At 33.2% G+C, this 15,285-nt stretch overlaps 1 protein-coding gene across 1 annotated transcript in view; it reads right to left on the bottom strand.

The window, feature by feature from the left end:
- Positions 1-14,055: 14,055 nt before the first annotated feature.
- Positions 14,056-15,285, bottom strand: part of LOC111995617 (uncharacterized) — a 9,544-nt gene continuing 8,314 nt past the window's right edge. The window contains exon 4 of the mRNA XM_065767592.1: positions 14,056-14,136. Coding sequence (XP_065623664.1) covers positions 14,056-14,136 — 81 coding nt within the window. The remainder of the gene's footprint in view (positions 14,137-15,285) is intronic.

The raw sequence follows: 15,285 nt of genomic DNA, 5'->3' as shown, positions 1-15,285 counted from the left end.
GGAGCATAACAACATTGTTTTAGCACAGCTAGCATCTAATGATGTAAATCTGTTGTTGCTTCTGAGATATACTTTTATAAAGGAAATGGTCACCTCAAACTGCTCAACAACACTGGCAATCATTGTGTGCCGGGAAGATTACAAGTGACACCAAATTTATATGTAGAATTTTCTATTCATTTCTATTGGGCCCTTTTTCAATTTTTTTCCATTTTGGAAGAACTTTTAAAGTTGATAATTTTATTTTTGGTTACTATACTGTGGATGAAGGGGATATTAACCATTTTGGGCTTCTTTCATTAGCTCAGGACAGTATAGTTACCGAGAGCTACCTTACTGTGTCACAGGCCAGAATTCCACCCAAAATTTTCTGCCTTGTGATGACATTAAGACAATGATTTGGAAATTATAAAAGAAATGAAAAGGAAGGGGTTTTTTTTTTTGGTGGGGGTGGGGGGGGGGGGGGTGGGGTGGGCGGGCGGGTGTGTGGAGGAATAGAAAGAAATTAAATATTTGTCTCTTGTTTGGATGTTTGAATGGAAAATAATAGAATGTAACCTGATTTGGGAGTTGAATGGAAAGAAATGGAAATGAATACTTTTATTGTTGGGCTGTGTGGAGCGTAGTTTGTGTTTGATCCAGATTATGACTCAACTCGATATACAAGTGTAGGATTTTTAATTGGAGATTTTCTGAGGCTTGGTCTATGAAGCGGAGACCTGGGCCAATATATAAGTGTTATGGTTTTTAATGGGAGATTTTTAGCTTGCTTTTTAGTCCATTGTGAATCTGTTACTTCAGATTAGAGTTTGTTGTGATGTTTTAGAGAGAAAATTTGTAGTATTGCATCTTGTATATTTTTCCTGAAAATAGTGAAATCATTGTAATTATGTGGATGTAAGCAAACTGCTGAACTATGTAATTTCTTGTGTCGTGTGATTGCCTTTGTGTATGTTATTTATTTATTTAATGTTTTTTGCATCTCACAAATCTGGGAATTGGTGAAGATTCCTAACATTTATAATGTCGTTTTTTTATTAAAAATAAAGTCAAGAGTCTTGTAATTCAACTGACACCTCATAGTATTTCTAACGATAACATCTAGTGATCTAGGGTTCAAATTTCTCGTCTCATTATAACTATCGAATTATCAAAAATAAATAAAATTAAAATTAAGGATACAGGCATTAAGTAAAAAAGTTATATTATAGATGTCAACTGTTGGTAACTACCACATCATGTTGCTAGCACCTATTTGACACGTGTACATGTTCCAACCCATCGCAGGCCTTACCCATCAATCTGCCACTGTATACTTTTTAGAAGTTGTGCATGAGATTTTCGTCCATTCCAAGTTTCATTTCGAGAACGATCTTAGTAGGCTATCGATTTAAAATATAAATAGCAATATCAGCTATTTTTGTCCAAAAAGTAATTGAAATTCATTTTCCTTTCAAAATGTTTCGTGCCACTTCAGCAATTACTATGATTCTTGCATTCTTCTGTTTCTGTTAAATAAATTAAAAAATTAAAAAAAGGCAATTCTATAAGGTTGAATAGAAATTCAATTATTTTTTCTTATATTGATATAATTGCTATTCTTAGTGTGTGACTTGATGATTTTGGTAGACTAAAAATAGTCAAAAGAAGGGACGGCCCATATTATGAATTAGTAACCAACTCATCTATTCATATTTATTTGGATCTAGAGAACTAGTCATGATATGATATATTGATCATATTATCTACTACTATGCCACCATGATAGCGGTTGTGTCATGCTATAAGCTGTCTTTGTATGCCTTACTCTTTTCAATAATCTTTAAAAGGTTGATAGATAAATTCTTCATTCGCAGCCCATCCTAAGAGTCTTTTTGGGTTTCCCACTTAGGTTATTTTTGCAAGTGCCTTAAACTAGAGAAAAGTAGTAAATGCATTTGATTTTTGTTTAAGAAAACAGACTTTACATCATTTGAGTTTAGTCATCAACAAATAATAATAATAATAATAATAATAAAATCTGTTATTAAAGTAGACTTACAGCTACCACGTGTTTAAATTTTGATGGTAAGCTTCTCGAGATCTTTTCCACAGTTTTTTGATAATTTATAGCATCTCCATGGCTTTTGATTTAATTGAATATTGCTAAAGCTTTTTAGAAGAATTCTTAAAACAGTTTCATTTTTCTTCATCTGCAAATTATCAAATTCTCTCCAAAAACTTTTTAGTTTAATAGAGATTAGTTTATCATGGCCACTAAATTTCTTTTTCATTATATCTCGTGCTTCTTTAAATTTAGTTGCACTCAAAATTCGAGGAAATATACTTTTTCTTGGCCCTTGTTGGATGAAGAGCCGAGCCTTTTTATCTCTTTGCTGATTTTGCTTGTATTCCTTCTGCTTTGATACTGTCCAATTAAGTTGAGAAGGCTTCTAAATTTGTAGGTTCTTCCTAACCTTCTTTAATTAAATCCCACAAATCTTGTGAGATGAAAAGTATCTTCATTTTATATGCCCCAATATCATAGCTCTCACCAATGATGATGGAAACCATGTTAATACACAATTTGCCGAATCAGCACAAGTGAATCCACTACTTAAATATCTATAAGCTCTCCAAGAAAAGCCAACTCCCTTATCAAAGAACTTTTACAGTAGGGTGCCCAAACGGCTTTAACCCAACCTAGCGATAAGCCAACGAAAAATCAGAAGCAAAATGGCCACAGAATTCAATAATCACCTTTGAACAAGACTGGTATTTCTCCTTGGCAAAGCGGACTGACTTGCACTTAGCCAAATGCCTAGCACAAAGCTCCCACAGCATTAGTGGTTGCTAAGTATGTAATCCCCCTTCCATCAAAAGCAATCAACGGGGTAGTGGTCCCAACAGTGGCCATAAAAGGGTCCATAGCCAAATCAGCACAAGTGAATCCACTGCTTAAATATCTATAAGCTCTCCAAGAAAAGCCAACTCCCTTATCAAAGAACTTTATAGTAGGGTGCCCAAACGGCTTCAACCTAACCTAGTGATAAGCCAACGGAAAATCAGAAGCAAAACGGCCACAAAATTCAGTAATCACCTTTGAACAAGACTGGTATTTCTCCTTGGCAAAGCGGACTAACTTGCACTTAGCCAAATGCCTAGCACGAAGCTCCCATAGCAGGTGCTGTAATATGGTACTGTGGGCGGAAGTAGTAACTATATGGCAGGAACCTGCTTGCCTCTAATCACTCTATAGAATATCTAGTTGTACATACAAATGACCTAGAAACATAGAGGCCAATGGCAGACTCACCCCAGCAGAAATTTTTACGACTAACTGAAAGTAAAGGGGTTTTACAACATAATGGGGATGTGAACCAAATATGAATTTACAAAGCCAAAACGCGATGAAGGCGGTATGGCGGACAGTGGTGGAAGCCTTGGAGAAAGCACCAACCCAGTGAGACAACTTCGCATTCCCACTTATCCCTTTCTTCAACTCGGCCTCCACAACCTTTTCCTCGGCAAAAAACTCAATATCATTTGGGTCTGTATCACCGAGAATAAGTAGCAATAGTTGATTCGCCACATCCTCTAAGGTCACGATGATCTTGCCGCAAGAAATGAGGAAGGTATGGATGGCACTACACCATCGACAGACTAAATGGCAGAGGTTGAACAAATCCCGATAGTTGGACAAACATCGGGAAGAAACGATGGCCTTCAACACGCTAGCTTGTTGTAACACCGCCATAAAACCCATGGTGTGGCCTTCAACACTCTGTGTCCACTCGATTCGGAATGGGGAGCCTCGTTGCCCATGGTTTCAACAAGTGAATCGTAAGTGGCAACCTCTTTCCCTTTATGGAGGGAAGAACTATCACCTTTCGCTGGCGACATTGTAGATGGATTGAATGGAGAAGATAATGGGTAACGAGATTTTGGTAAGACAAGACGGTGAAGGAAAAGGAAAAGAAAAGGTTATGAGAGAATGATGAGAAAAAGAAAAATGAAGAGACTAAGGACAATAAAAGTGATGTGAAAGGAAGCAACGGGTCAGCCGTCAAAAGAAGCATCGTATTAATGAAGTAGAGGCTATGTTCCAGAATAACTGCTAAATTGGATAATTCGAAGAGACAAGTCTGTTTATGGTAGGAAAGGAAACAAGGTGGGGCCTACTATTTAAAAAATCCACAAAAATTATTACGTAAGTATTCTTATATGAATTATAGGAACAATCCATATGCTTGGGGGCCTGAATGTTGATGACCACTTTTGACAAAGGGCCCAACAACAAAAGAAACCCAAAAATATAGAAAAGGTAGGAAAGGGAAAATAGTAAGGCAATAAGGAAGCAAGCCCAGCAGGATGAAATGGCAGGATTGATGGCCAGTATACCCACAAGAACAAAAAGAGGTAAAAATGGAGTAAATGGGCCGAGGAAGCCCAAGGAATGAAGTAGTAAGCTTATGGGAATAATAAGAGGTAAAAAGGAAGTAAACGGGCCAAGGAAGTCCAGGAAATAAATTAGTAAACTCATTGGTTTAAGTTTAAAGGGCTAATAAACCCAAAAAGTAATAAGAGGTAAGGATGTGGTAATTGGGCCGAGGAAGCCTAGAGGATCTAGCAAAAAGCCCATGGGAGTAAAAGAGGTACAGAAAAAGTAAATGGGCCAAAAAAGCCCAAGGAATGAAATAATTAAATGGGTTGCCACAGCAGGAATGCTGGCCAATAAAGCTCAAAAGAGGTTAAGATATGGAAAGTGGGCTAACGAAGCCCTGAGCAAAAGATTGATATAGAAGTGGGCTAGCACGGTAGGAGCATTAGCCCATAAGCCCACGGGGTAAGAGGAAATAAAAAGAGAGGTAAAGCTATAGCAGGCACAATGAAGTGATATGGCAGGATCAACAAGCAAGAGGCCCACGGACACAGAAAAGAAAGAACATGGGCTCGACAAGAAGATGAGGGCCTTCACCCAAGCAATGCCTAGTCTAAGGAAAGGATGAAAGGTAAGGGACATGGGCCCAAAAGCCCACACATCCTTCACGTCACAAGAGATAAAACACCAACCAAAATGTATAGTAGAATTAAACAAACACGAAGGCAATAGAAATGGTGTGAAGGCCAGAAAGAAACAAACTCAGACGGAGTGGAGCATGCACAAAGGGTCAAGGCACCACTTACTTGTACCCAGCCAATACATGGGAGGTGGGCCATGGGTCAAGGTATTTAGAGGGTGTGGTTTGGTGATGGGGAGAAAGAGGGGGTCTATTTTGGGGTTCCCCTTGTAAACACTCAATTTTGCACCCATGATTTAATCAAGGAGAATAACTTAAATAACCATCCATGTATCCCAAAAATCATGATTGCACTACATGCATCAATTTGTTCTTGTATTACATGCATCAATTTTTCTTTGCATTACATGCATTAATTCATTCATTGCATATCATAAAAATGATCTTGAGATTCTAACGATCATAATGGTGTGTCCGGTTTCCAAATCGGACCATCAGATCAAAAGATGTCGTATGATCAAGTTGCATGGTCAACATGCATTGTGTCTAGGTAGAGTCGATCATATATGATCAATTTAAAATAATTCTGATTGGCTAAGCAATTAAAATTAATTAAATAATTTTGTGATTGGTTGTAATTAGTGTTTAAAATAGGGGTGCATGCATAGGAATAAAAGGGGTGATTGGATAATAATAAAATTATGGATAATCTGAACTTTATCAAGATTTATTTTAGGGTATTTATCTACAAGATAATTGTTCTTGAAAAAGCCTAAATTATCCAAAAAAAGAGATAATAAAAAAAAAATCATAGATTAAGGATGAAAACACGTCTAGGTGCAAGGACCGGATAAAAAAACCTTATATGGAGAGTCCAAAACGCACCCGAACATGGAAGAACGTTTGGTGTCCAAGAGCCCATTCGGCATTTTTGGAGTGCCAAATGGCACTTTAAAAGGGCTGAATTTCCTCTTTTTGGGCTTTGGCCCAACGTCCTTCGGGTGACGATAAGACACCCTTTTCGATCTTTTCGCAAAAGGATGAGTTTGGATTCGTGTTCTACACATCGAAGCTATTTTTTAGAGTCTTCTAGCCTCTATAAATAGAGGCTGGGACTCATAATTCCACACTTTTTTTTTTTACGCTCTGAGAGGCATACGTTTTGAGGCTCTCAAATTGCTGATATTTGCTAATCCTCTCTGATATTTGCTGCTAAAATCAGGGTTTTTAAGTTTCAAAGATAATTGAATAAATTTCTTTGAACTCTAAAACATCCTCTCAAGAACAAGGAGTGCTCATGCAAGAGGTTGTTTTCAATCACCCCATTCTTTTTTATTCTTTTTGTTTATAATGATGCATTTTTTTATAACATGAGTTATTAATTATTGTTTTGTTAAAGCATGATCTTTTTTTTAAAATAATTTTCATGATCTCTTTCTTAATTACAATAATTTGCATATGATCAATGTTTTTTCTTAAACAAAAATAGATCTGCATCTTTCTTAGATGCAAATTTGAATTTTTCTTAAACAAAAATGAATATTCATCTTTCTTAGATGTAGATCTGAATTTTTTTTCTCAATCAAAAACAGATTTGCATCTTTCTTAGATGTAGATCTGAATTTTTCTATAAAAAAAAAAAAAAAAAAAAAAAAAAAAACTTCATTAGATGTAAATCTGAATTTTTCTCAAATAAAAAACTGATTTGTATTTTTCTTAGATACAGATCTGTTTTTTTTTTTTTTAACATATGCAGATTTTGAAATAAAGAAAAAGATTAAACATGATTGTGGTTGTGGTTTTTTATTTAATGCATGTTGCATAAATTTATATTATGAGTGAAACTTTCTTCTTAAAAAATCTTTTTCACTTTTTTTAAAATATATAAAAACATATCTAATTTTTCTGTCATCAAAAAACCTTTTTTTTTTTTTAGTTCTTAAAAAATAGATCTGATATTTTTCAAATCAAGACTTTGTTTTATGTAATAAACACAGATTTGAATTTTTATCTCCAAAAACCATTTTTTCTACATATTAAAAACAGATCTAATTTTTCTAAACCAAAATCAATTTTTTTTTTTCATCACCCAAAACTGATTTGAATTTTTTTTAAAAACAAAGAAGATGATTTATTCATAAATAAATTTGCGTGATTTAGTTTTGTTTCACATGTTCAACATATCATCCATAGCATGCATAAAGGGTACATAGGTCACAGGAGTCTAGAAGACCAGACTCTGTCTGAGCGGAATGGGTGCCTAACACCTTTCCATTCTGTAACCTAACCTCTGAATTTAGGTCTTTGGATAAGTAGATCTAAGCCTTGTCTTTATTTTATTTTTGGTAGAATGTAATTAGGACAAAAAGCCATGTAATTATTTGGTAGTCTGCAACAAGGACCCAAAGCTATGTAATTTTTCAAATTTTCAAATATGTAATTTTTTATTCAATCAATGAAGAGAACAATTCAGTCATGTATTTCTTTTTTCTTTTCTTTTTTGTATAAAAAAATAAGTGGCGACTCCACACCACTTACCCAAAAAGAGAGGTACAATAAAAAGCACTCTAAAAATCTCTCTTTTTTGAGAGGTAACTTTCAAGGTCTANGTATTGTATAAATGAACTACTACAAGATATAGCATATCTTACTCGATTTCTTTTGCAGGCTGCCATAAGACCACCCACATTCGTTTTCTTTGTTAATGATGCGAAACTTTTCCCTGAGACTTACCGGCGCTATATGGAGAAGCAACTACGTACAGATGCAGGGTTTGCTGGTACACCAATTCGTCTTCTTTGGGGCAGCAGATGAAAATGGAAAAAGATGAAGGTCGGTAGCAGTCTTATGTCATCACCATCATATTAATTTGTTTATTTCAGTTTATTCAATAATGTGTGCATTTGTTCCACTTGCGATGTTTGATTGCATCCTTAAACGTTTAATCGATTTAAATGTCTATGGTTGATTTGTTTACAGGTAGAGCTGCAAGGACACAATGGAATCTTGTGCCACGTGATAACAAATTGGAATTGGCTTCATGAGTAACGAGGTTCTCACCATCCTAGAACCAAGGCCAACTCCCACCACCACCACTAGGCCCTGATGTTAAAAGAATTTTGTTTCATGGGAAAACTTCATGCAACTAAACTGAAATCATCCAGTGGCATGGAAGTCATGTCTATTTGATTTTGCAGACCAGCATCTGTAATTCTTGTCTCTCATTGATTAGGAGTGGGTATTAGTCTTACTTTATAATCCCACTGAAAAACCAGTAAAACAAGGAGTGACAATGTGTATGCATCCCCTGATCAGATGAACAGTGAACAGTGAACTTGTAACTTTGTGTTTGGGGTGGATTAGAGTATGAACAATGTAAAGTATGAACAATGTAAATGTGATATGAACAGGAAAAAAAAAAAAAAACTTAAATTGTCTAAAGTTGTGACTTGGGACTCTCCTCTCTTCCATTAAAGCCAGACAGACATTTGGCTTTGGTCCACGTTGTGGTTGAGCTAATAATTACGTCATTAAAAACTCTCTCTACTCTCTTTTTTTTTTTTATAGGAAGACTTCAAACTTTATTAAAATCATAAAACACAAGATACATCATATAGAAGAGCTTGCTCTAAAAAATAAGGATTCTCTTCCATCCAAGTCATATAATCGTCAAGGTTTGACGCATATTTTGCTAACAAATGAGCTGGCCTATTTCTGTCGCGTCTAATATGTGAAAAATCAATTTGTGAACCAACCCCATACAACCCCAGTATACCAGAAATAACATTTGCCACAGAGGAAGGAGGATCGGATTGACCACTCAAGGAATTATACACCACCAAGGAGTCCCCTTCCACAGTAAATTCAGCAATCCCAACATCCTGTTGAAGCTCTCTCTACTCTCTTGTTGCAACTTAATTGGTAAAAATTAGTTGGTCTCTCTCTCTCCATATAGAAGCCATAACCCATGTGCATTATTGTCGGTGATTGAAGATGCCTGTTCTGCATATCATAAGGTTGATGTAATTTAATTCACAAACTTACAACTTCTCGTTATTAATGTAAAGGTCATGCTAACGAGTGCCCTTGGGGCACTCATTAATAATTTATTTTAGAAAAATTTTGATACAACTTTTATAGGAAATAAAAAAAGCTATCAAAATATTAGTTACTTTTTTTTTTTTCATTTTCCATAAAAACTTTCTTTAAATGAATTATTAATGAGTGCCCGAAAGGCACTCGTTAGCATTTCCTTTAATGTAATAATCATATTCATAATCGACCCCCAAAATATTTAAAACTAAGATTTTATTGTTGTTTCCTAATAATGTCATCACTAACACCACCAAGGATATATAAAAATAAAAAATAAAAACTCAAATCATTTTGAAATGAGTGGATTAGATTTTACCAAATTAACATTATCAACATTAAAAAAAAAAAAAAAAAAGGGTGACCATCACCATTTTTGTATTTATTTAAATTATTAATAATGTGACAAAGTCTTTTTTTTTTTTTGGTTGAGAGTTTCAACCTCTAAAAAAAAAAAAAAAGGTGACAAAGTCCAATTCACTTATTTCAAATTGAATCCTAATCTATACCGAGGATTTGGTATTAATTTCTTACTTGCTCCCCTTAAAAGAGAGATAATCGAACTTCACATTTAAGTTAATTTTACCTCACTTCTTTGTCATATATCCCTCAAAAGTACATTCTTATTATTATTATTTTTTCTATTATTTGATAGTTGAGGAAATGAATATCAGAATCTAGAAGTCTCAAAATATCTAGAGATGTCAATGTCAATAAAGTTATTAGACGATTGACCTCAAAATGTACACTCTTTCGTATGCTTCCCATACTCTATTCCGCATTAATTGTATTATTCAAATTGTGGCAAGTGTACCAAGTGAATATCAATGTGTAGGTAGGCTTAGATAGTTGCTAAGGCAACTGCTGTCTCCTTGAGTTCGGTCAAGGCTTCCTAACTTGAGTTTAGGCTCGAGGTTTATTCTTCATCTGGTGCCATCTCCGTTCATCATCTCTTAGTAGTTTCTCTTCATCCTTTTTATATCTTATCCCAAAATCCCCTTGGTGTTTTGCCACCTCCTACGTTGACCATCAAAGTTCCCTCGGTGATAATACCTTTTGAATATCTTCTGACCATAGTTATTTCCTTTACCTAATCGGCAATACCCTTATCCATCCTTAAATTTATTTCCTCTTTTCTGGTTTAGAGACAATTGTGCTAGTGGGCTAGGGGCTCCACCCCTGAACCACTTTATTATCTCTATCGAAAACCAATCAATGCTGGTGGAAGCTTTAGCAGATAAAACAAAGAAACTCAGATGCACGGGTAAAGCGGTGAAGTTGAAAGCTAGTGAAAAGGCTGTTGAAGAACTATTCAATACAGGTCTAGTAGGAAAGCTCCTAGCAGACAGAAACATCAACAAAAATGCAGTGAAGGCTATCATTCTAAAAGTATGGAGGACCTCCAAGGGTGTGCAGATTGTAGATCTAAAAGAAAATATTTTTCTGTTCAAGTTTGCATGTGAATAGTCCCAAAACTAAAAGGCAGTGACCAAAAGTAAAATACAAAACAAGATATTTAGCAATGTTAAACAAATAATATCTTCCACAATCTTCTTTTTCAAGATGACATTGCGTAAGAATGATAACAGAGGAGGAGAAGAAATTGATACAGAGACAAGTATAAATCTTAAGGAAAGGGAGAGAAAGGAAGCAAAAGACAAAATGAATTCCTCAAGATGAAAATTGGATAAGAATGATAGGAACGGAAGGGAAAAGAATAGATTGCTTTCTTCTTTCCATATCATGCTTAAGCTTCAATCTCTTCTTCATTCACTCAACTGTTCTTATATTTAAGAAGCTCGGACTGTCCTTACAATGGTAACCTTAAAATCATTATACAAAAAAAAGTGACAAATCTCTGACTCTGAAATTAATATTGATACAATAATATCTGAGTTTATTTTTTTTCTCCAACTGGGTATCTCTAAAATTTGCCAAATATGTTGGACATTAAGGGCATCGGATGTGGATTGCTCCTCGCTTGGGCGAGTTATTTTTACATAAGAAGTAGGCGTCATCCTCATTCGGTATGAAATTTTGAAATTAGTATTTCTTGTTATCAATTCATCAGTATGAACAAACCTACTACTACGTACCACATAACTTCTTTAAGACTTAGGTATCTAATGTATGAGTTCATTGTTCATAGATTATCTTGTAACCAATCCAAAAAATACCATATTAATGAAACATTTGACATAGTTCCTCATTCTATATTCATTGTCATCATCATTTGATCATCTAGCTAGGACGATTGCATTGATAAAGATGTGCACTTAATATATAATTAGTTACTAACTTGAGCAATGCATGGGAAAATTTATATATATATAGTTATATACTCTTATCATTGATGAAACAATAACTCTGTTTTTAAATTCTCCACATGAAAAATAAATAAAAATTGTTTATCATTTGTCAATCTATATAAATTCTCACAACTCTAAATAGCCCACTGTCTACTCTTTCACTCGTTTCAACTTCAACTCTTAATTACTCTAATTTTTTTTTTTCTTTAAGCGAAAGAATATGAAAGTTATGGATGGTTGTACCATCGCGAGGCAACAACAACCAATTGAAATGACTAGGAATCTGTTTACTTCGGAAAAAGGCAACGAAATTGGTTTGAAACATTTTGATTATCACTCCAGAACTATGACAAGCAGTAAAGGGGAAGATGCAAAGCCTCAATGTAATATATACTTTTGTCCTTTAAAAATTTTGTATTTTCATTGGGATAAGTATTTGATGTCCATGAATTCCAAAGAAGATCTTGTCCCTCATTGACTATTATTTTTTTTTCATTTGCTCTAACATAGTATAGTAAATTACCAGCATTTTGCCTACAAATTTTGATTCTCTGAATGTAGAAAAATTCTGAATTTGATTTTGGTGTAAATGGTATTAATTCTCTCGCATCCATTTTTTAAAATATGCATTTTCTTGATTCATGTACATTTTCACGTTTAACATATCTTTAAACATGGATTTTCGCATTTCAAAATGTGTACACTAGTGTATTAATTGTGAATATTAGATGAGAAGTGGTTTTTTTTCCCAACGCGTGCCCTTAGGGCATTAGGAAATTTTTAATGAGAAATGCTAGTACTACAAAAATAGTGGTGGAGAAAAAATAATGGGTCCATAGGGGTACACATCTCCACCACTCACAACTTATTATCATACGACGAGTTGTGGTAAAAGTTTTAATATTTTTTGTGGCATTAGCATTTCTCTATGTTAATGAATAATTTTAGGAAATATTTGATATTTACTTTCATGATAAATATAAAAAGTTGTTAAAAAGTTACTTTTTTCTTTTTTCATAAAAATGTTTATAAACCAACACCTTTTGAGCACCCATTAACTTTTTCCGTACAATAATTAATAATTATATGACTAAAGAAGGGGGTAGAATTTGAATTCTGGAAATAACATGAATAGATTATGTTAGGCTACATTTTTTTTAAGTACGACCTATTCATTTTCAAACACCACTAATAAGTTATTGGGCTTTTCCCAAATATTTGGCAAATTTTAGAGATACCCAGTTGGAGAAAAAAAATAAACTCAGATATTATTGTATCAATATTAATTTCAGAGTCAGAGATTTGTCACTTTTTTTTGTATAATGATTTTAAGGTTACCATTGGGATAATTATTTGATGTCCATGAATTCCAAAGAAGATCTTGTCCCTCATTGACTATTTTTTTTTTTTTCATTTGCTCTAACATAGTATAGTAAATTACCAGCATTTTGCCTACAAATTTTGATTCTCTAAATGTAGAAAAATTCTGAATTTGATTTTGGTGTAAATGTTATTAATTCTCTCGCATCCATTTTTTAAAATATGCATTTTCTTGATTCATGTACATTTTCACGTTTAACATATCTTTAAACATGGATTTTCGCATTTCAAAATGTGTACACTAGTGTATTAATTGTGAATATTAGATGAGAAGTGGTTTTTTTTTTTCCAATGCGCGCCCTTAGGGCATTAGGAAATTTTTAATGAGAACTAGTACTACAAAAATAGTGGTGGAGAAAACATAATGGGTCCATAGGGGTACACATCTCCACCACTCACAACTTATTACCACACGACGAGTTGTGGTAAAAGTTTTAATATTTTTTGTGGCATTAGCATTTCTCTATGTTAATGAATAATTTTAGGAAATATTTGATATTTACTTTCATGAGAAATATAAAAAGTTGTTAAAAAGTTACTTTTTTCTTTTTTCATAAAAAAGTTTATAAACCAACACTTTTTGAGCACCCATTAACTTTTTCCGTACAATAATTAATAATTATATGACTAAAGAAGGGGGTAGAATTTGAATTCTGGAAATAACATGAATAGATTGTGTTAGGCTACATTTTTTTTAAGTACGACCTATTCATTTTCAAACACCACTAAAAAGTTTATAAACCAACACCTTTTGAGCACCCATTAACTTTTTCCGTACAATAATTAATAATTATATGACTAAAGAAGGGGGTAGAATTTGAATTCTGGAAATAACATGAATAGATTGTGTTAGGCTACATTTCTTTTAAGTACGACCTATTCATTGTCAAACACCACTAATAAGTTATTGGGCTTTTCCCAAATATTTTTTTGCCCTATTATTATGTTAACTACAAATATTTCATATCTTATTATCTAAATTGGGTTATGATATAAACTATCACAAAAAATCCAAAAAAATCATATTTTATCATATTTTATTATTATTATTTAGTTAAGCCCAAGACCGGCCTTATGAGCCCAATACACACATTCCATTCTATTTAAAGCCCAAGAATACTTATACTTGGCAATATTTAAAAAACCCATGATTGAAGTCCATGGCAAAACAATTTTATTAACGGAATTCAAATCCATGATCAAAGCCTATTATTTAAACCCATGTCAATTTATTTATCAAAAGCCCAATTCTTACTGACAATATCAAAAAAATTCTAATTCTCATTGACAACATTAAAAACCCAATTCTCATTAGCAACATCAAAGGCCCAGTTCTCGCTGGCAACATCAAAAACCTAATTTTTATTGGCAACATCAAAAGCCCAGTTCTCGTTGACAACATCAAAAAAGCTCAATTCTTATTGACAACATCAAAAGCCCAAGCTAACTATTTGGTACTATTTTATCAAAAGTATAAGCTAACTATTTAATACTATTTTATCATAAACCCAAGTTTATTGATACTTGGCAAAATACTATATCATAAGTATTTCACTTATAAGTCCAATGATGAACAATACTTTAAGTTCTTAAACCTATTACTATAATATTACAAACCCATGAAATCTATGACAATTATCTATTTTCAAAATCCATGGCAATCATCTTATAAAAGCCCATGGAAAATTATGATTATTTATCTTAAACCCATGACATTTATTTATTTCATATCATATTATAAACTCATAGTCATTATTTATCTTATATCACAATATTCATAATATTTATTTCCAAAACTCATGATAATCATTTATCCTACAAACCCATTATTATTATCAAGGGCGAAGCCAGAGGGGGGCGAGAGGGGGCACCTGCCCCCCCTGACTCCTAAAATATCCTTGCATTTGTAGTCTACTCTAGTTACTCCCTGACATAGAGAAAAAAAGAAAAAGAAAAAAAGAACTCCCACTTGAAAGTGACAGGAAAAAGAAAGGAAAAGGAAATTACTCTCAAAGACCAAACCATGTACCTTTTCACCAATTTAACCATTCGTATAAGTTATAAGCAGCTTTTGTGTGTCCCAGTGTTGCACCTATTTCACTATTTTTTTTATTTAATATCATTATTTTCACAATTTTCATGATATCTTTCAACATTTTATTATTGAGTGATGTTAAATATATTACAAATTTTATTACTTATATTTTACAAATTGGCATCTCACTAACCACAAAAAAATAATTTCAAACATATATTTATTATATTGTTTAAGTAACACTAATCACATTTTTACCATATCAGTTAGTAAAATTTGTAGTAGCTATGACTATGAATTGGTTATTTTTGTTTATTTATTTTAATACTATAAAATATATTCATATTTTCTTGTAATTATTTATTTATTTTGTTATTATTATTGATTAATATTTTTTAGATTAATTTTACTTTTAATATTATTTTTTTAATTTTGCCCCCTCTAAACTAAAATCCTGGCTCCGCCACTG

The sequence above is a fragment of the Quercus suber genome, unplaced genomic scaffold, assembly GCF_002906115.3.
Source record: "Quercus suber isolate HL8 unplaced genomic scaffold, Cork oak 2.0 scaffold_827, whole genome shotgun sequence".
Taxonomy (NCBI): Eukaryota; Viridiplantae; Streptophyta; class Magnoliopsida; order Fagales; family Fagaceae; genus Quercus; species Quercus suber.
This window is presented reverse-complemented; position numbering and strand designations above follow the sequence as displayed.